At 40.9% G+C, this 21,700-nt stretch overlaps 2 protein-coding genes and 1 pseudogene across 2 annotated transcripts in view; all 3 read left to right on the forward strand.

Moving 5' to 3' along the window:
* The window catches only part of LOC117481369 (nuclear factor 7, ovary-like), an 83,931-nt gene that overhangs the window by 26,739 nt on the left and 35,492 nt on the right, over window positions 1-21,700 (forward strand). The gene's annotated exons all lie outside the window — the stretch shown is intronic.
* LOC117481357 lies at window positions 55-19,920 on the forward strand (annotated as a pseudogene).
* Window positions 211-2,659, forward strand: LOC117481368 (zinc-binding protein A33-like). Its single transcript, XM_034129036.1, has one exon. The coding sequence runs from the start codon at window positions 268-270 to the stop codon at window positions 1,690-1,692; it is 1,425 nt and encodes a 474-aa protein (XP_033984927.1). The 5' UTR covers window positions 211-267; the 3' UTR covers window positions 1,693-2,659.

Consider the following 21,700-nt stretch of genomic DNA (forward strand, 5'->3'; position numbering starts at 1 on the left):
ATACCAAAGGACACTTCCCTCTGAAAGACATCCTGACTCCATCTGCTGGTGAATAAATGACATAGCAGCATTTCCTGATGTTGATCATTCACCCTGTGACGGAGGTCAGAGAAAACGAAAGTGGATTTTGACATTGTTGAACAGCGCTGAGACGCCATTACAGGGTGTGAGATTTCTGCTCGGAGACACACGTTTGGAGTATATTTGGGGAGAAGTGGAGAGACTGTAAGTTGGTGAGTCCTGCTCTAGAAATAACTTTAATACAAAATGGCTGAGAAAATCGCTCTTGTTGAAAGTTTCCTGAGCTGCCATGTGTGTTCAGAGACTTTCAGAGATCCCGTGTCTCTGGGCTGTAACCACAGCTTCTGTTCGAGCTGCCTGCAGACATTCTGGGAACAAAGTAAGAACAAAAACTGTCCCATTTGTAAAAGAAAGTCCTCCAAAGATCCTGTGGGGAACTTTGCACTGAAGGAACTGTCTGACTCCTTTGCTGAGAGACAGAAAGCTGGATCATCTGAGACAGAAAAAGGAGAGAAGAAGGTGGAGGTGGTGTGTAGTAAACATCCAGAAGAGCCTAGATTGTTCTGTATGGATGAAGAGAGAGCTGTGTGTCGTGTCTGTGAGTTTTCTCTCCACCAGAGTCACAAGGTGGTTCCTGTAGAACAAGCAGTCAGTGAGCTGAAGGACCTGCTGAAATCTGACTTAGAGTCTCTGCAGGACAAGAGGGACAAATACAAAGGAGTGGAGACAACATACAATGAAGTGATTCAAGTGTCCAAGAAGCAGCTGCTGTCCACAGAGAGGAAGATCAGAGCAGAGTTCATCAAGCTCCATCAGTTCCTGAAAGAGGAAGAGGAGTCCAGACTGGCAGCTCTGAGGGAGGAAGAGGAGCAGAAAGGGAAGACTATCAGCAGAGAGATGAAGAGCATTCAGGAGCACATCTCCTCTCTGTCACACAGTATCTCTGCTGTTGAAGAAGAGCTGCAGAAACACAACGTGCCCTTCCTCAGCAGTTATAAAGCCACTCAGAGCAGAGCCAGAGTCCAGAGCTCACTGTCAGACCCACAGCTGCTCTCAGGAGCGCTGACAGATGTGGCCAAACACCTGGGCAACCTGTCCTTCAGAGTCTGGGAGAAGATGAAGGACCAGGTCCACTTCAGTCCTGTCCTTCTGGACCCAAACACTGCAAACCGCTGGCTCTATCTGTCTGATGATCTGACCAGTGTGAGACATGGAGACACAGATCAGCAGCTTCCTGATAATCCAGAGAGATTCACTAAGTATGCTAATGTTCTGGGCTCTGAGGGCTTCAGCTCAGGGAAACACAGCTGGGAGGTGGAGGTGGGAGATCATCCTGTCTGGGTTATAGGTTTGACTAAAGAGTCAGTTGACAGGAAGGGAAAGATATTTGTCTCACCAAAATATGGAATCTGGTGTTTAACACATAGCAGTGGAAAATACACTAATGGTGCTGGTAAGACTGTCAGAGTGGAGAAGAATCTCCAGAGGTTCAGAGTCCAGCTGGACTATGACAGGGGGGAGGTGTCCTTCTACGACCCTGAACACATGACTCCCATCTGCACTCACAGAGACACTTTCACTGAGAAACTCTTCCCATATTTCAGTATTGGAAAAGCTGGTGATGCTAAAACTGCTGATATCAAAATCTGTCAGAGTGAGATTCCTCTGTGATGCTCAGGAGTGTTGGTTCAGACTTTATTCTGACTTCACTGTCCGTCTACATCTCTTTGGAACAATCAAGAAAAGAATCAACAGATAATGAGATATTAATCTTTGCATGACATTTTTACACATTATAATCAAAGAGTCAGTCAAAAACAAAAACAAACAAAACAACTTGATTGTTTATTGCTATAGTTTATTTTGTATCATACTTTATTACAGTGTGTTTATAGTTTTCATTTAACTCACTGACACTTTATTAAAATCGGAAAATCATTAAAAAATATATTGAGGCATGATTGATGAATGTTCACATTTTGAATCCAAAAATCTTTAAAAGAATGAATTTATTTTCTGTTTTTCTTTGTAATGGATGAAATGAGAAAGTTTGATTAAGTTTTGTGTGAATTCTTGAAGAAATGTAAGAAGTTTGTATATCGTGCTGAAACGTCATGAAATCAACAAACTAACAAATCAAAGCTGTCAGTTCTCCTTTTATCAACATCTAGTTTCTAGTCAAACATCATGTTATAGCAGGATAAGTTATCAGTTTAACTTTTTTATGTTTTTGGGTCTTTTGATGAATTATTTTGAGATATGTTGTTTTTCTGCAGGGAGCAAGTCATTTAATACATTTAGTTTAATTAATTATTTCATTCTTACAATGTTCTTTCGTTAGCATATGTGACATTTTCAGTCCTATATAGATGGACAATAACATTTATGGTAATTGAAAATATCAATTTCTAATTAACCTAGAGGGAATAACAGCTGTATAATTAAGTGTAGTATTTTTGATGCTGCTTCAGATATCTTGTGATTAAATAAGCAGCAGTTTAATTCAGAAATGTGTCTATAAGGTTGATTTCTGTTTCTTTGGCTACATCTGTCAAATAGTCATGTGACAAATTACAGAGAATATAAATGATGAAAGACAATTGTACAAAAATATAAATAAATAATCTGAACATCTTAATGATGTAATCTCTTCTTTAATTCATTGCATCCCTTCAAACATCTGTTTTAACCTTTACATTCATAGATGCCAAACTCATGAACTCTCTGTCTCCTTGTGTGAAGTCATGTGACGGATGAACCTGCTGTAAACAAAGAAGCTCCCACCCTGATGAAGGAGACTCAGCAGAAAACATGTGAGGGGTAAAGCATGGCATACTGGAGCTGTGCCACGTGTTTGATTTGATGGAGTTGTTTTGATTCTCTCTTAGAAACTGTCAGGAGTCACATTCACATTCTCCAACTCCACTGCAGCATTATAACAAATACAAAGTAGCTTCAACATTAAAAACAGTAATGCATTATTTATGCACTTTGATCATTTGTCTTCATTGACTTCAAACCCAAATGATCCAGTTGTTGATCAGCTGTGTTATTTAAGGTGTAATAAAACAGCCTCATTGAAGAGGACATACTGAGGGGTTATACACACAGAGCATGACTGTCTGAATGATTTGCTCTGTAGGAGAGTCTTCACTCAAGATGTACTACTTTCACTACAACATGTATTCATTGTGTAACCTAGTCTTCAAGGAGAACATATACAAATGTGCAAAATGTGCTCCACATCATAATATGTGATTGCATGGTCACGTTTCACTTCCCGTAAACACCACAAGATGAAGACAAAGTCAAGATGTGTTTAACTGCTGGATCATGAAACTTGTAGACAATGTTGGGCATGGAGGGACGAGGGGACCTCAAAGAGAGGTCAGTTCTCATCAACCAAATATCTGCTGCCTGAAGGAACTCTTCACAGTGGACGCTAGGACCAAAGTGACGGGGGACTAATGGTGTAGTGAGGCTCTCTTATATTCATCTCATTCATAAGTCATATCCAGAGGTGGGAGAAGAAGTATTCAAATCTAATACTTAAGTAAAAGTAGAAGTACCAGAGTGTAGGAATACTATGTTACAGTAAAACATTTTTTTAAACTTATATAAATATAGTTAAAGTAGCAAAAGCAAAAGTACTTATGATGCAGATTGGCCTATTTCGGGAGTAATATATATAACATATTTTGAAAAATATGTTTATCATTGCATGAAGTCATTTTTATTATTTTATTTACTTTAGTGTAGTTTGTGAATTTAGTCCAGGTCCAGATAAAAATACTTATTTAAGTGTTGATTATGTTCTATATCAGGGGTACTCAAACTTTTTTATTAAAGGTCCAGTTGTGAACTTTATACAAGGTCACTGGTCCGGATCAATGCCCGACATGTCGTTGCAGTAAATTAAAGGGTGTTTCATGTTGTCGTTGCTGTGGACCTTATTAATCTACCTTCTTTGGGGGCCCCCTTCTGGTCCAAGCACTTGCCTGCCTTGCCTGCCTTGCCTGTCGGTAAACGGCGCCCCTGTATACACACACACCTTCAATACATACATACAGTATGTCAAGGTAAACTTGCGGTTAACTTGCAGTCTGCTATGCGTGTCACGCTCGCGCACACAAGTAAATATATATATGCACGTTCATTCTCACAACGCGTCAGACACAAGACGCACGTACATGATGATGTACATTAATTTATCAGAATCAGAATTCTTTTTTTTTTTTTTTTTTTTATGATTTTTTTTTTTTTTATAATGGGACACAGGGTTCGGTCCGGATTGATTTGCAGTTCGGTCCGGATCCAGACCTTGGTCCGGAGTTTGAGAAGCCCTGTTCTATATCCTTAATCCAAATCTGCAAGGTAACTTAAAGTAATTAATACATGTAGTGGAGTAAAAGTACAATATTTACCTCTGAATTGTGGTGGGGTAAAAGTACAAAGTAGCAGAAAATGGATATACTCTCGTAAAGTACACAAACCTCAGAATTGTAGCTTAGTAAAGTACTTGAGTAAATGTACTTAGTTACTTTACACCAGTGGTAATATCAATGCAAAAACAAAATGTCCCCTTAACTCATGTCATTAGTCAGTGCATGGTCTGGTAAAGGAACATATACGATGGTGATGGGGAACTGCGAAGTCCAACTCTTCTCCATCTTTGAAATATGAAGTTGAAGTGTACGCTCTGACGCAGCTGCAGCATTCTGGTTGTGAAATACTTCATGTTGTTTGCGCATCAGTTCCAGTAACACGGTGGAGGGCGATTGTAGTGATGGGACTCTGCGTTGATGTAGCAGCTGGTTTCGGTCCGGATCTCTGGGATGTTGTGACCTCTAGAGTGGAGCTGCTGGGTGAAGATCTTCATGTTGACCCAGGAGAGCGGAGCAGCCGGTGTCAGCGGTCTCACCTGGATCATCCTGAGGTGAAGCTGGAACCATGAAACAAGGAGGAGGTTCAGTGGAGACAGGTTTCATCAGGAGGGTTTCATGTTTCCTGTTGATGTTCTGCTGCTGATGCAAAAGAGTTCACTGTATATGTGACGTTCGCGAACGATCCGATTCTTTTGAACGGCTCTTTGGTACGAACGAAGGGAACCGAGTCGTTCTTGGTGAGAGCCGTTCTTTTTATCGTTGGTTCCCTGCCTGCCATAAATCCACTCGCCTTTAAAGGAACTTGCTGAATGCACATTTTCCATAGATGATGGCATAACGCGTGCTGCTTGACTAGTAGTTTGGCTGGCTGAGCAAGTTATACATTTTCTGTGAGTAAAAGTAGATTTCTGGCAAAACAGTCAATCATTATCCTGGTGATTATTTAGCAGATAAACCTAGTAACCCCGCCCCCTTAAAAAAAACAAGATCCAGCTCCCTTCAAAGAGCCGTAATTCCCATCACTACGAACATCTTTTTATTTTATATTTGAAGAAATGCACAATGTAAAAATATACAAAAGTCAGAAAACACTATAGTTATCTTACATACTAAAATCCAGCTTTGATAACACTTTATATAATTATAAAACATATCATATATATTATTCTGAAATGGACAAATCTGCACAATGACTACTTTTACTGTCGTTACTTTAACTATATTTTGATGATAATGCTTTTCTACTTTTGCTTGAGTAACATTTTGAATGCAGGACTTTTACTGTAACAGAGTATTCCTACACTCTGAGTACTTCTACTTTTACTCAAGTGCAAGATCAGAGTACTTTTACTCAAGTACAAGATCTGACTACTTGTCCCCCCTCTGCTTCCTACAGATGAGGAAAGTCTTCAGACTCTGAGCCGACTCTCAGCTTCAGAGGACATTGAGCTGCAGAAGACAGCGGCCATGTTTTATCTACAGCTCATTCATCACTGTGAGTAAAGAATCCAAACAGATTTGTATGTTGCTTCACTCTCTTCTTCTTTATAGCAATGGTTTACAGATAAGTGGAGCAGGTAATGAGACGTGTGTTTGCTCTCCTCTGCAGAGATAAGCTCTAACGGACTGCACAGTTATTATGCAAATTATCAACTGTAATTTTCTTTCTAGGGTTGGCAGATAATTCCCTGCATGTGTGGGCTGAAGTGCCGTTATTCACAGTACTAGTATCCCAAAAACTCTGCTTCTTCACCCACAATAACCAGTGTTTCCTGCTCTGTGTGTTTCAGTGAAGTCTCCTCTACCAGACGCAGTGTTGGAGCCGGTCATGAACTTACTGCTATCATCTGACCTGGATGTTCAGAAGACCATCTCTCTGTCTTTAGTCAATCTGTTAGTGAAGAACAACGGTGAGAGATAAGAAATCACAAGGTGTTTTAAAGAGTCCTCTCTACTTTAAAGAGTCCTCTCCTGCTGATGTTCAGGTGTATATCATTATGTAGTGTCTCTACTTTAAAGAGTCCTCTCCTGCTGATGTTCAGGTGTATATCAGTATGTAGTGTCTCTACTTTAAAGAGTCCTCTCCTGCTGATGTTCAGGTGTATATCAGTATGTAGTGTCTCTACTTTAAAGAGTCCTCTCCTGCTGAAGTTCAGGTGTATATCAGTATGTAGTGTCTCTACTTTAAAGAGTCCTCTCCTGCTGAAGTTCAGGTGTATATCAGTATGTAGTGTCTCTACTTTAAAGAGTCCTCTCCTGTTGATGTTCAGGTGTATATCAGTAAGTAGTGTCTCTACTTTAAAGAGTCCTCTCCTGCTGATGTTCATGTGTATATCAGTAAGTAGTGTCTCTACTTTAAAGAGTCCTCTCCTGTTGATGTTCAGGTGTATATCAGTAAGTAGTGTCTCTACTTTAAAGAGTCCTCTCCTGCTGATGTTCAGGTGTATATCAGTATGTAGTGTCTCTACTTTAAAGAGTCCTCTCCTGCTGATGTCCAGGTGTATATCAGTGTGTAGTGTCTCTACTGCAGTGGTTCTCAAAGTGGGGGGCGCGCCCCCCCTGGGGGGTGCAGAGGCATGACAGGGGGGGGGCGCGAGAGACCAGGAGGAAAAATTGTTATTAAAAAAAAAAAAGAAAATCATAATTAAAAAAATTAGTGATTCGAAAATAATATGATACAGTACTATTACGTCTGGGTCTCTGTGTTTCATTAAAGCTCGGCTCTGTGTGTGTGTGGAACGAGCCATTTTGTGTGCGTGCGCGAGCGAGAGAGAGAGAGCGCACCGGTACCGGAGGTCGTTGTTGTTAGCTTCTGGTGCTAGCGAGTTAGTGGCCGGGTCTCAAGCGTTTTGGTCACGATTAATGTAAACAATTATTTCCGAGGCACACGTTTATATGGTCATTATAGTTATAAAGAAATAAGAGAATAAATGAAAAACAGGTATGAAATGCTATATGACAGTAAAACAAGAATACAGTTTAAAAGGGTGATTTGTAAAATATCTATAAAGAAAAAGTAAATCTGTTTACAGTTCTGTTTCATATGGGTGTTGAGAGATGTATCCATAGATCTCTTCATTTTGCTCTCAAAGTGCACCAGATTGATGCTTTTAACTTAAATATTTAAAAATAAATCTTGCCGGGGGAGCATGCCCCCGGACCCCCCTATGTGAGGTCCACACACCACCTATAAAAATAGCACTTTACCCCTGCTTACACCTATATGCCGTGAGCTGATTATGGAGCCTTCATTGTAACAGTCGCGGGTACATTGTGTATTTGCGTGGGGATTGTTGCAGTAGAAAATTCCACTGTAGCGACCGGTACATTAATGGGAAACCCTAAATGTTTGAGCACCCTCTATGAAACGTCAAGCTACCCCACAGCACCCCCAAAATAAATCGCTGGTGCCGCCACTGAGCCTGACTATTTGTGTTGGAGGGGCCCGACTTTTTTTTTTCTCCAAAGGGGTGGCCTGACAGAAAAAGTTTGAGAACCACTGCTCTACTGTGACATGTCTGCTCTGATTGGTTAGCTGGCTGGCTCTGTTGTTATTGGTCAACATCTTAGAGATGTCCCTCTAATGTTCATCACATCTTAAATTGACCAGATTAATAGGGTCATAATAACCGTGCATTAACTCTGGTGTCAGTGTGCAGAGCCTCTGTGGTTGAGATGGGGATGCTGGTTCCGCTCCTGGATCTGATCCGGTCCGGAGACTCCAGCGCTCAGAGCCACTCCTGCGCCTGCGTCTGCCTCCTCGCCTCCTCAGGTGGGTGCAGAAGGATTTAAGGTCTTTAAATTGTTCAATAATAATTATTCTCTCGGTGTCTGGCTGTTACATATTTTTATATATATTTGTTTTTGTATTCGGGATTGTGGGAAACGGGATTTCGATCTCTCTGTCTGTACACACAAACTGAAAGATTGACAATAAAGTTCACTTTGACTTTTGAAAGTTTAACATGTATTTCCGTGCAGAGTCGAACCGAGAGGCTGTCATGTTGGAGGGAGTGAAGCCTCTGCTGGCTTTAGCCAAATCCTACGACCCTCGAGAGCAGCAGGTGGCCTCCTGGGCTCTGCTGCACCTCACACACTCAGGTGGGTCACTTCCTCTAAACACTCACATATTTAACAGAAGCAGAGGCTGTTGCTGCTTGCACTATTTGTATTTTCGTATTTTATTATATATGTTGCATTGTTGGAGGAGCTCAGGTCAGAAGAATTTCATTGCCATTTCTCGTAGCTTATGTGCATATGACAATAAAACCTTTCAACCTTTGAATCTTGAATCTTCATGTTTTTCTGTTGTTATGTCCTCTCTCTTCCTCCAGATTGGTCCAGGAGGCTGCTGGGTGAGGCGGGGGGTTTCCCGGTTCTGGTTCTGCTGCTGCAGGGCTCAGACTCAGAGGTCCAGTTCTACAGCTGCTCCGCCCTCTGCAACATCTCTTCTGCTCGGGAGCTCCACCCGAAGCTGCTGAGCATCGGGAGTCCCTTCCTGTTGAAGTCCCTGCTGACGCTCGTCTCCTCCTCCGTGCAAAAGGTAACGTTGAGTTTCTCCTTCCTCAAGATTCAAGGCTTTATTGTCATGTGTACATAGCTACAGTGTAGATATGACAATGAAAATCTGAGGTCACAGGCTCCTCCAACAGTGCAACACAATAAAACAGATAAAATAGAATTTCATTGCCATTTCTACACTGTAGCTTTGTACATATGATAATAAAACCTTTGAATCTATCTTATGTATATACAGTATATTATAAGCCTATGTTCATGCTACTGCAGTATTTGTTTACCTTTTTTAAAGAACATTTTAATTTTGTATATTGTTTATAGTGATTGATATACTATTTTTCATTTTCATTTTCATTTGAATTGTTAACTCTTTTCCACTTTTGAGTATTTGCATTTTAATGTTGAGCACACTGGTCCTGTAACAAAAATAATTTCCCAATTTGGGATTAATAAAGTACCTACCTACCTGTTAAGGAATAATTCTTCTAGGTATCTAACCTTTTGCTCTGTGACGTTTTATGATCTACTCTGACATCTGTTATCTCCTTTAAGGAAAGGCCTTGGTGCCATATGTGTTGTTGTCACCAGTTTGTGACCGGTCAACTTGTCTTAACCTACCTAACTATCTATCTATCGACTGTAGAGGTGAGTTTGAAGGTCAGTTCACAAAAATGTATGATTCAAAATTCAGTTTTGTTGTTGTTTAGAACTAGATGCAGGCGTGCAGATGCCTACATACTCTCTCACAGAATGGTAAATATTTTGCTGATGCTTTTATCCATTTAAATAACAATAAGTGCATGTAACCATGACGATGCAAACTCAAAAAGTGTCTATACTAGATGTGAGAAAATGAATATAAATACATTTTTACCACTGAAGATAGTACTTGTGTATTTTTAACTAAAGTAACTTTTTAGATTTCCCATAATATTTGTATTTTGCGTGGACTGTGACATGTTGTGTGGAGTGTTTTTCGAGCAAGGCAAGTTTATTTATATTGCACCTTTCAACACAAGGCAATTCAAAGTGCTCTCCAAAAAACCAAAACAAGCTAATATAGAATAACACAGATATAAAATACATGAATAAAAGTTACAGTGCAGTGTAAGAGATGAATAGTTCATTTAAAAACAGCGTCAAAAAGAAAAGTCTTCAGGCTGGATTTAAAAGTAGTCAGAGTTGCAGCGGACCTGCAGGTTTCTGGGAGTTTGTTCCAGATACTTGGAGCATAATAACTGAACTTCTCCATGTTTAGTTCTGACTCTGGGGACAGAAAAGTGCACCGTACTTTAACAACAAACTCCTCCTAGGGATTTTATCCAATCATCTTCAAATCTTGACAGTAGCATCTCAAGACCTGGCAGATGCAAAGTTAGTGGCGCCCATTTTGACTCTTGCCTGATAGCTATGTGATCCCTTTCCATGGAAGGTGATTATCTCCTAACGCCAGCTGACAGGCTCCAAACGGCCCCAAACGTCACATGATGGTTAATGCTTCGGCCCTGAACAGCTCATCTCCAAATCTGAGGTGCCGAAACACGATATTGCTGTGACACCAATGGACACGGTCCGATCGCTACCAAATTTCACATGTAATATCACCGGTCCATGCCTCAAAACATCTACATTACAACAGAATTGTGTCGAAGTCTTTACGTTTGGTGTCTATCATGATGAAGTCCAAGCTATGTAACATGAATGGCATGTCCCCCAAAGAGTTTATGGAAATCAAAAATAGTCATAATTGTCTATGATAAACTGTGTAGCCGTAATATAGAAACTCAGAGTCCCCTTTAAACCCACCATATGTAATCCCACAGCCGTTACGGCATACAATAATGTACTGTATTATAAACGCTTTGTAATCTAGAGCCTTTGCTATAAATCATAATATTATAATATCATATTTTCCAGTGTTCCCCAAGTGATAAACTTAAGTATAAAATAAAAGTACTTAAGTATTTCCATCTTATTCATCTTTATACTTTTCTAAATCACTTCATCTCTCAGGTAACTATTTTACTTTTTACTCAGTTACGTTTTTCTTACATTACATTGCATTCTTTTAGATATACTGAACAATTTGTACTAACACTAACCCTAAACCCTATCCATACCATAATTAGGTAATTTTAAATGTGAGTTTTCATTAACTTGTGTCTGTTAAAGGTGGGGTAGGTCATTTTGTTTACGTTGTACGTCATTACGCCGAACACGTAAACACTCCTCTAAGTGTGTTTGCCCTGTTCTGATTGAAATCAAGTACCTGCCTCCTGCAAACTGTTCAAACAAACGCTTCAACTTGTACCATTTTGAATCTGTGTGTTTGAATATGGATCTTAAAGGTGGGGTAGGTAATTTTGGAGAAACCAGCTCGAGATCGCTAGAATTTGAAAATACACAGCTGGAAGAAATCTGCCACTTCCTTACAGAGCCCCTCCTCCAACACACACGAACGCGCACATGACCAATGAGGGCACGAGATAAGTTTGTGCACAGATGGAAGGCTGACAGGCAGGTAGGCCATCCAGTTATTTTAGCCGGGCCGGCTCAGATGATTGGTCGTGCTTTTTACAGTACTACGGCTTCCACAGATGAAATTCTTGTATGGATTTTTTGTCAAAGCACTTAAGATATTCATTGCTATCGGGATGTTAAGAGCATTCCATGGAATATAACAAAAAGTGTATCTCGAGCCGGTTTCTCAAACTTACCTACCCCACCTTTAATGGGTTTAGAAATCTTCCTACTTCTCAAGATAAATAAACTATTTGTTAGTGAAACCCTGACAGCGATGATTTTTTTACCAAAGTTTTGCAGATAATAATTACGCATTTCTATTTAAGTGAGGTTTTAAATGTTTGTGTTGTTGAATCAAAAGCACATCACATAAGGCATATATACATTTTCAGTTTTTATTTGACTCTATTGAGGTGAGTGACTCCATGTTTCAGTCAATACAATTACATGTTCCGCTCTTCACCTCAACATTTGGAGTATTAAAGTCCCAGAATATTTGACCAGCTTCTATGAACACATTTAAAAAATATATACATATATAATGGAATTGAATGTGTACAGTGAGACAAATATAAAAACACTTTTATATTTCATACCATGGGTTGTTTTATTTATGAAAGTGTTGATTAAACATACAATGAATAAAAAGAAGTACTTTAGTAACCAAAATGTATACAGTAAATAATGTATACTGTATATGTTTACACAGTGAGGCACATGCGTACAAAGATAGATTTGAATTTGTATTTTATTTTTAAATCAAATCCTAATTGTATTGGGCGAACCTGAGCTCCAGGAGAAAACCCAAAAGTGGATCAGATAGGGTTTTCTGGAGCTCAGGTTTTCCAGAAATCCATATTAATAAGGATTAAAAAAAACATCAGCAAAAAGTCCCTCCTCCATTTACCTCACCTCACTCCACCCTCCAAAGTGTCTTTGAGTTCAAGAAAAGCGCTATATAAATATAATGTATTGTTGTGTCTTCCCCCTCATACGGTGTTCCTGAAGTGCAAGTCAAAACAACATTTCAGAAAACACTTAAACATTTCACATTTTACGGAAAGGGTATTCCTTTAGGGAAAACACTTCTTGTTTGTGATTGGACAGAGCCAGCCAGAGAAGTTGCTGTGATTGGTTGTTTTTGCTGCCAGTCAAGAAATTATGCTTTGTGATTGGTCTGCACCCGGCCAACAGCACCACGTATTTCCTGTTTGGTACTGTTCAGCTGTTTCTTCACGAATTGTAAACTGAGTTGGAAAGAATGGAAGAAGAGATGGAACGAAGGATATACATACGATGTTATCCTCGACATGCTGTCAACCCATCACGACATCTACATGTCCCTTAGAACCAGGGGTGTAGTGCTGCCGGAGCGCCGCTCCGGTTGTTAGCATCTGGTTAGCTAGCTATGCTAACGTACATAAGGAGTTGTTTCTACAACAAGGTGGAGGAGAGTCCTCTCCTTTCAGACTGAGAGGATCTTATAACTACAGCTCAGTAATAATAATAATAATAATAATAATAATAATAATAATAATACATTTGATTTATATAGCACACTTTAAACATAAAAGGTTAAAATAAAATAAATAAATAAAGTGAGGTCTCAGTCCAAACTCTTTAAACTGCGCTTTCAGGGTTCTAAGCAGGGGTGTAGTGCTATTTTTATAAGTGCAGGAGCGCACTTATGACCAACAAAACAGCAACATATGGACATAGGTTACTATATCAAAAGTGTGCAAATGTATTTAGAATCCTATCCATGTGACCCTTTTTATAGTGGGTGGTGGACCTCACCTCCTCTAGGGGGGTCCGGGGACTTGCTCCCCCGGGAAGATGATTTTTTAAAAGTTGAAGTTAAATTCAATCTGGTGCACTTTGAGAGCAAAGTTAGGGACTAAATCTATGGATACATCTCTCAACAACACCCATGTGAAACGGTACTGTAAACAGATTTACTTTTTCTTTATGCTTGTCTTACTAATCACTCCCCTTTTAAACTGTATTTTAGTTTTACTGTCCTATAGTATGAGTTGGAATTATTTCATACCTGTTTTTAATTTATTCTCTTATTTTTATAACTATAATGATCATATAAAAAGGTGTGCTTTGGAAATACTTGTTTACATAAATGGTGACCAAACCGTTTGAGACCCACTGAGATAGCTTAGACTAAAGTTAACTATCTAAACACTCAGAGTCCTTTAGCTCACTGAGCTGTAGTTATAAGATCCTCTCAGTCTGACAGGAGAGGACTCTCCTCCACCTTGTTGTAGAAACAACTCCTTATGTACGTTAGCATAGCTAGCTAACCAGATGCTAACAGCTGTGACTATCCGATTTGCATCTCTGCCCGATTTGCATTGCGCAAGCGCGAGATGGTCCGCCATATTGGACAGCTACATACGGCAAGAAAAAGAAAAAATCAAAAAACCCGACAACATTAATCTGAACGAGAGAGAGAGAGTTATTGTTATTACAACGTGACTTCACTATTATTTAACAAATACTTTTATTGGGTCAATTACATTCTTAGAATAAGTGAGAAATTGATTTAACTTCTGTTAGACAGTTATCATACTGAAGAAATATTTACTGTGAATGTATGCAAAAATGTATGGCATTAATAATTTATATGTAATTACATTAACTATGAATGTCTTTCATTTTATTTCAAATTAAATACATGTATAAAAAGATTTTCCATAAAAAAGTTGATTCAAGAACACATCTCTGTTATTAGATCAGTAGTTTTCTTATATGACAATTATTGCTACATTTGAAAGGTCTTTACCAGCTTTGGAATTATATATATATATATATCGTTCAGATTAATGTTGTCAGGTTTTTTTAGTTTTCTTTTTCTGCTTTGCCAAACGCCACTGTATCAAGTGTCCTATTTGGGTTGCCGTATGTAGCTGTCCAATATGACGGACCATCTCGCGCTTGCACAATGCAAATCGGGCAAAGATGCAAATCGGGCAGTCACAAGCACTACACCCCTGGTTCTAAGGGACATGTAGATGTCGTGATGGGTTGACAGCATGTCGAGGATAACATCGTATGTATATCCTTCGTTCCATCTCTTCTTCCATTCTTTACAACTCAGTTTACAATTCGTGAAGAAACAGCTGAACAGTACCAAACAGGAAATACGTGGTGCTGTCGGCCGGGTGCGGACCAATCACAAAGCATAATTTCTTAACTGGCAGCAAAAACAACCAATCACAGCAGTGCTCCTCTGGCTGGCTCTGTCCAATCACAAACAAGAAGTGTTCTCCTTAAAGGAATACCCTTTCCGTAAAATGTGAAATGCTGTAGTGTTTTCTGAAATGTTGTTTTGACTTGCACTTCAGGAACACCGTATGAGGGGGAAGACACAACAATACATTATATTTATATAGCGCTTTTCTTGAACTCAAAACGCTTTGGAGGGTGGAGTGAGGTGAGGTAAATGGAGGAGGGACTTATTGTTGATGTTTTTTGAATCCTTATTAATATGGATTTCTGGAAAACCTGAGCTCCAGGAGAAAACCCTATCTGAGCAAAAAGTGAAGGAGGGAGGGGGTGAGGTAGGAGGAAGGAGGTGAGGTAGGAAGGAGCTGAGGGAAATGGAGTTACTGTTGTCCAGCTGGAGCTGAATCACCAGAAGTTTCCTCCATCTTCTCTGAGGAGGTGTTTCTCGCGTCTTTGGCTTTCTTCCTCATCTCCTTCTCTTGCATCTTGCTTATCATTTTCTGCAAGGCAACGTCTCGATCCTCAGTCTCCCCCCTCCTGCGAGAGAAGAAGCCTCTGCTCTTATTCTTCATGTGAAGACAGAGGTCTTCCAGAAGTTTAATTTCCTCCTCCATCTTTTTCGCAGTTGTTGCCCAGCTCAGTCTTCTCTGAGCCAGGTTGTCCCTCTGCTCCTCCACCTGTTTCAGTTGTGTCTCCATCAGATGAAGCTTGGTCTCCATGCTCTGGTGTTTCTGGTCCAGGTCGTCCTTCTTCTGAGTTACCTCCTTTAATTTGGTCTCTACCAAATTAACCTTGGACTCCCAGCTCTCCTGGTTCTGGGCCAGGTCTTTGGAGAGCTTATTCTTCTGCTCTTCCAATTGGTTTTCCAACTGCTTGACATCTGTCTCCTTGCGTTGGACAAACTGCTCCCAGTTCAGCTGTTTTTCAGCCAGGTCTTTGGAGAGCTTCTCCTCCTGCTCTCTCATCTGTTCTTTCAGCTGTTTGACGTCCGTCTCCCAGCTCAGGTTATTCTCGGCCAGGCGATCTTTCTCTTTTTCCACCTGCTTTAATTTAGCCTCCACCTGTTTGAACTCAGTCTCCAAGGTCAGGGTTACCTTGGCCATGTCGTTCTTTTCCTGAGTCACCTCATTTAGTGTTGTCTCCATCTGTTGCTTCTCAGTCTCCCAGGTGTGATTCTTATCGGCCAGGTCTTTAGAGAACTTTTCCTCTTGCCTTTTCAACTGGGCCTCCATCTGTAGGAATTCCGTCTCCAAGGTCTTGTTTCTACTGGCCCAGTAATTGTTCTTCTTCTCCACCTCTTTCAATTTCATCTCCAGCTCTTGCTTCTCACTCTCCCAGGTGAGAGTATTTTCGGCCAGGCTCTTGGTGAACTTTTCCTCGCATTGAAGGAGTTGTTCCTCTCTTCTCTGCAGCAGGTTTAAAGTCACCAGGTTGGCCTCGTTGTGTTGGTCTGAGAGCTTCTGTTGCTGTGTCTCATACCGTGCCACTGTGTCTTCCAGCTGCTCTTTGTGTTGAAGCTCTGCAGCTTCCATGTTCTCCTCCAGATCGCTGTTTCTATCCTCCAAGATTGTCACACACTCAAGGAGTGCTTCCCCTTTTCTTATCAGCTCTTTCATGGTCTCCCCTTTCCTCATCCTCAGTTTGATGATCTCTGGGTCACACTGCAGGGGAACATCATTGTTCTCGCTGTCAGAAGTCGCCTGGTCCTTCTCGTCTGAGACATTTCCTTTCTCTGCCTCATGCGTTGCCACAATTTGGTCCAGCTGCCTCTTGTGTTGGCATTCTGCATCTTCCATATTCTTATTCAGACGTGATATTTCTGCCTCATGCTCCATGATGGTGTCAACCAGCCTTTTGTTCTCTTGTTGGTACCCTGAGTCCTTGTAGCTCAGCAGCTCCTCAAGACGTTTGACCTTGTCTTTTTGTTTGCGCATACTGTGGCAAAATGTCGTCCTCTCGTCCTGAAATGCCCCACGATACTCATCCAGGCCGTTTATCTGGCCATTTCTGCAGTGGACCTGCCTGTAAGCTCGATCCGCTTCTGCTCCATGGTCGAATGGCCTGGGGTTTCCCCTGTTGTTCTGGGGGCTTCTTCTATCCATGGCACCGTCTGTAGACTTGTGTTGTGCGTAGGTAGAATAATCTATTTCTCTTTGGAAGAAGTGTTCTGTGTAGAAGTCTGCGAAGGTTGTCTGAATGCGTCTAACCACTTACAGCTCTGGAGTGAAGAGTGACGAGTGAATGCACATCACAGCCCTTGCAATCTACCTTCAGACTCCTGTGACATCACCATGACATCACAGATCTCTTTGATCTTCTGTGACGGAACACTCATCAAAGCCAATGATGTCATCGCTTCAGTGTGTCAGGATGTCACTGAAATAGTTTGGTTTAGATTTATGGTGTTGCCATGGAAACACAAACTCGCAATAATAATAATACAAATTATAATAATACATTTAATTTTGATGGCGCTTTTCCTAGTGCTCAAAGACGCTTTAAATAAAATCAGAAATAGAAACGGTACAAACAAAACAAAACAACAATAAACAACAATAAAACAACAATACTACCCGATGTTGTCAAAAATACATAGTCCAAACGGCACCAAACGTCACATGATAGTTAATGCTCCGGCCTTGAACAGCTCTACGTCAAATCTGATCATCTCATCATATGCTGTTGCCATGGAAACACGAACTCGCCATAAAACACGATGTCGACTTAACTCAATGGTAAATGGTCCAAACATCACCAAACTTCAGATGACCGTTAATGGTAGAGCCCTCAACTCGTCTCTGATAACGAGGCAGCCCTCCAGACATCTGAGCCAATTGTGAGTCTTCACCGCACGCCGTCATGTGGCGCCCATTTTGAGGCTCGCTTGATGGCTATGTGATGGAGCTGGACTTTGTGTTGTGTGTAGATCTGATCCAGGAGCAGCTGATGGAGCTGGACTTTTTGTTGTTGTGTGTAGATCTGATCCAGGAGCAGCTGATGGATCTGGACTGCTTGTTGCCTCTGCAGTCGCTGCTGAAGACATCCTCTGCTGAGTGGAGAGAGTCGGCCGTAATATTAACTTTATTTAATACAACATTTACGGTACAAGATTTAATCATACAGCCCATGTAGTATAATATTTTACAAATGATGAATTACAGCAAACATGTGCAATATATCCATTATTACAGCTCCGTGGGCTGGCAGTAAGGCGATATGGGTCCGTTCTTATTGTACATCCATGGGTAAAGATAAACGCATGTAGTGCTGAACACGTAACATGAACGTGCCGGGCGGCGCGGTCCCGTGGGTTAGATGCGCGTTCATAATGCAGAGGGAAATAACTCACAGAATAACGTTATTAGCACATTTTTACAACTTGAGGAACGAATGTTTTTAATAAGGGCTATACAAGTGTTCATACTGGGTAGTTTATTTAGTTTAAAAAAAAATTATCCAACGATTTACAGACCACTCTTTCCCCATGTAAGTCAATGGGAAAAAGTGTTTCCGGGCCTGGCAACCAAAAGGAAGTGTAGTACCGCCGTTTGGCCAGCACGAATATTTTCATCTGAGTCCGGCGCACTTCCTGGGGGCTTGGTTTGCTCCTGCTGTAAATCTCTCCGGTAGTCCACCAGCAGATGAAAAACACCCACCTCTCCGCCTCTTCCAAGGGACGAGGGGACCGTGCGTCAGAGTTTCAGTTAGATTTTTTTTTTCGCTGGTCAACATGTCCGTTAAAGTTGAAATCTTCCGGACAAAATTAGAAAAGTGCCGGTCAAAGGTCTTCTTTGTTATTTATTGAGCTTTAAAACAAATTGATAACGACTCTATATAATAATATAAGAATAATAAACGAAGCCTCTCTTTTCCTCCCCCTCTTCTGACAGCCGAGAGGAGAGGTGGGAGAGGCGGGGCTATTGCTTCAACGTTATCAGGAAATGATCGTATAGGGCGTAGACACAGAGCCGTTTGCCCCCCCAGAGCGTTTCGTCCGCAGATCTACCCACCTAGGGACCCGTTATCGTTTTATGCGTTTCCGTCTATATGATAGAGAACTGTAGCGGATACGACCGTTATCGTCCTCGTGTGGCTGGGGCCTAAAAGCGTCCTCATTATTTAGTGAGCATTTCTTGATCCATTTTAAACGGTAGTGGGGACAAGATCCACCAAAAGCAACTCAAAGTACTGCAGCCATTTACACCATCTTATCATAGTAGATATTCTTAACAAATGAATCACTATCAGGCCTTGAGATCCAGGAGGTTTGAGTCTTCTGTGTGTTTCCCCTGCAGATGGAGACTTCTCCTCTCTGTTGTCTGGCGGTGAGGTGGAGGATCAGCTCCGGACGGTTCATGATCAGACGGAGGAAACCAGACGGCTGCTGCAGACGATCCAGCCTCTCTCTCTCTCCATCTCCTGTTCACCCTTTACTGCCTCGACACAAACACTGAGAGACGAGCACTGAGAGCAGCACTCATGCACTGAAGAAGCAGCTTTTCTCCATCATGTTTTAAAGTGTTTATTTATTAGTTTTTATGCTTACAGTCAACAACAAATTAAGTGAAAAACAAGGCAGAGAAGCGGCATAGTATCAACTCTTAACACGTGATAGTTACAAGCAATCGGATATTTAGGATTGGATACATTTGTTTTTTATATATGCTTTTCTTATAATAAACTCACTTAAACTCTACGCCTCCTAACGTTGCTTTGTAAAGCGATTGCGCGCAATATCAAACAGAGAAGACTGTGAGTGCAATAAAGTCTCTGTGCATCGAATTCTCTTAAACAACACTCACTAAAACTGAAGCAAAGTCTTTGGAAACTAAGTTCCTTAGCAGCTTTGAAATATGTGATTGCTATACGTCACAAAATCAACAGGTAGGAGAGGAATTTACACAGGTACAATTGAACTCTTGTGTGCTAACTTCATAGCGCTAATCTAAAAGTGGCAAACTGAGGAAGGAAAAGTACTTAGACACATCAGGAATAAGCAAAAAGCATATGGCTAACATGATTGTAAGAAGAGCTATTCCTATTACTTCACACACTCTCCATCATCTCCACTGTCTACATCTACTGTACTGGTTTTTGGATAGTGGTTATTACTGTATATGTTCTGTACTGAAAGGAAGCAGTAAATAACTTGCCCAGTATTTGTGCCACTGGTTACACACACAGAGAAAAAGTGATGCTGACGTCTCAGTGAGAGGCGAGGCTGGAATCTTGCATGCTCACGCTTATATTTCAGTGTGCAGAAACATGGCCTAGCTGCAGGAACTCACGGAGAAAACACAGCTCTCCAATAAAGTGTGTGAACGTCTGTGCAGCTGCTCAGATGACCTCTGCAGGGACACACAAAAAAAGATATTCAATAAAATGATTCCGAGCATCTTGAGAGATAAGAACATGTACGATCCACGTTGAGACTTTCCTTTAGGAGGGTCAGGATATACAGGGAAAGGAGAGGCTGTCCACACACCATGGAGCTTTATTACTTTGAATACTGTCAGGTGTTGTGTGACGAAGACTTGGTAAGATAACATTTTGCATTAATAATAACTTGTAACAATTTTGGAAGAAAACGTACTGACATTTTTTGTCTCGTTTTGTCCCTATTTTTGGTCATTTAGCATCTTGTAGACGTTTTGAATCTCTTCTTTGTGTCTCTTTGAGGTTAAAACGTACTCCATTACGTTCATTTGACAAGAGTTGTTACCAGTTACTTAACTACGGAAGAGCATAAGGGTCACGTGTGAATATTTCTATAAGATCTGACCAATAGTGAACTTTTTGTTTGAGGTCTGATAGAAATAAAATCACATGTTGCCCTAATCCTCTAATTAATGATGGTGTTGTAACAAATGGACAACTGTTTGAATCAAGTCATTAGTGGACCGGTTGAGAGGCAATTTGGATGGAAATAACCTGCCATGATGCTGTAATTTACTCTCAATAAACCCTTGTTCAAGTTGTACATGTCCCTGGGGGTCTTCACTAAGTTTTATGGAGTCAGAACCAAAATATCCTGCAGACTGCAAGTGTCCTAGGATCTTTGTACGTTGGATAAATTCTGACATTACATGCTTTTGGCCAGGGGGGTCAAACTCTATTTCACCGCTGGCCACATTAGCATTATGGTTGCACTCAATGGGCCGGTTGTTACTTTAAGACGATATAAATATATATAAAATAATATATTATATTACATTATTGCCTCTGCATTGGATTATTATCGAATAGGGTAATAATAACTTCATAATTAACTACATCTGAAAGCAGAAGTCTAGGGCAGATAATTGCAAGTCTCTTCAGTGCGCATGTCACAAAATGAGATGCATTGTGGGACATGTAGTTTATGGGCAACGTGCTTCTGTAAAGCAGCATGTAACTGTATAATAAACGTATTATATTCTTTCAGAGCTCTTACAGGCCGCATCAAATGGGCTTTGAGTTTGACACCCCTGCTTCTGGCTGACAATCACCAGTGTGTTTGTTTCCAATGCTTTATATTCTAATGAGTGTTAAGGTCCAGTAGGATCTCACCTGCTCGTTGGTGGGTCTGGATCTCCTCGAGGCCGCTGAGGGTCCGGAGGGAGCGTCGTTCTTTGAAGGCGACCACAGGAACCACGTCCTCCTCGTTGTTCAGGCCGGAGCTCTTGGTTCCCACCGGCAGCTTCACAGCCGCCTCGATAGAACCACGGAGAACCGGCTCTGTGTTCTCCTTTGGTTGGGCTTCATCTGGCAGAATCCTCGCAGGAACAGATTTCTGTGTTCAGAAGGATTCATCATCAGAGAGAAGACCCCTTAAAGGTCACCTATTATGCAAAATCCACTTCTTCATGTCTTTTCTACATCAACATGTGTCCCCTCTTCTTCATGTCTCTTCTACATCAACATGTGTCCCCTCTTCTTCATGTCTCTTCTACATCAACATGTGTCCCCTCTTCTTCATGTCTCTTCTACATCAACATGTGTCCCCTCTTCTTCATGTCTCTTCTACATCAACATGT

Source organism: Trematomus bernacchii, unplaced genomic scaffold (genome assembly GCF_902827165.1).
Source record: "Trematomus bernacchii unplaced genomic scaffold, fTreBer1.1, whole genome shotgun sequence".
Lineage (NCBI taxonomy): Eukaryota > Metazoa > Chordata > Actinopteri > Perciformes > Nototheniidae > Trematomus > Trematomus bernacchii.

Coding starts and splice junctions, on each gene's coding strand:
- LOC117481368 (XM_034129036.1), top strand. CDS start 268: ATGGCTGAGAAAATCGCTCTTGTTGAAAGTTTCCTGAGCTGCCATGTG.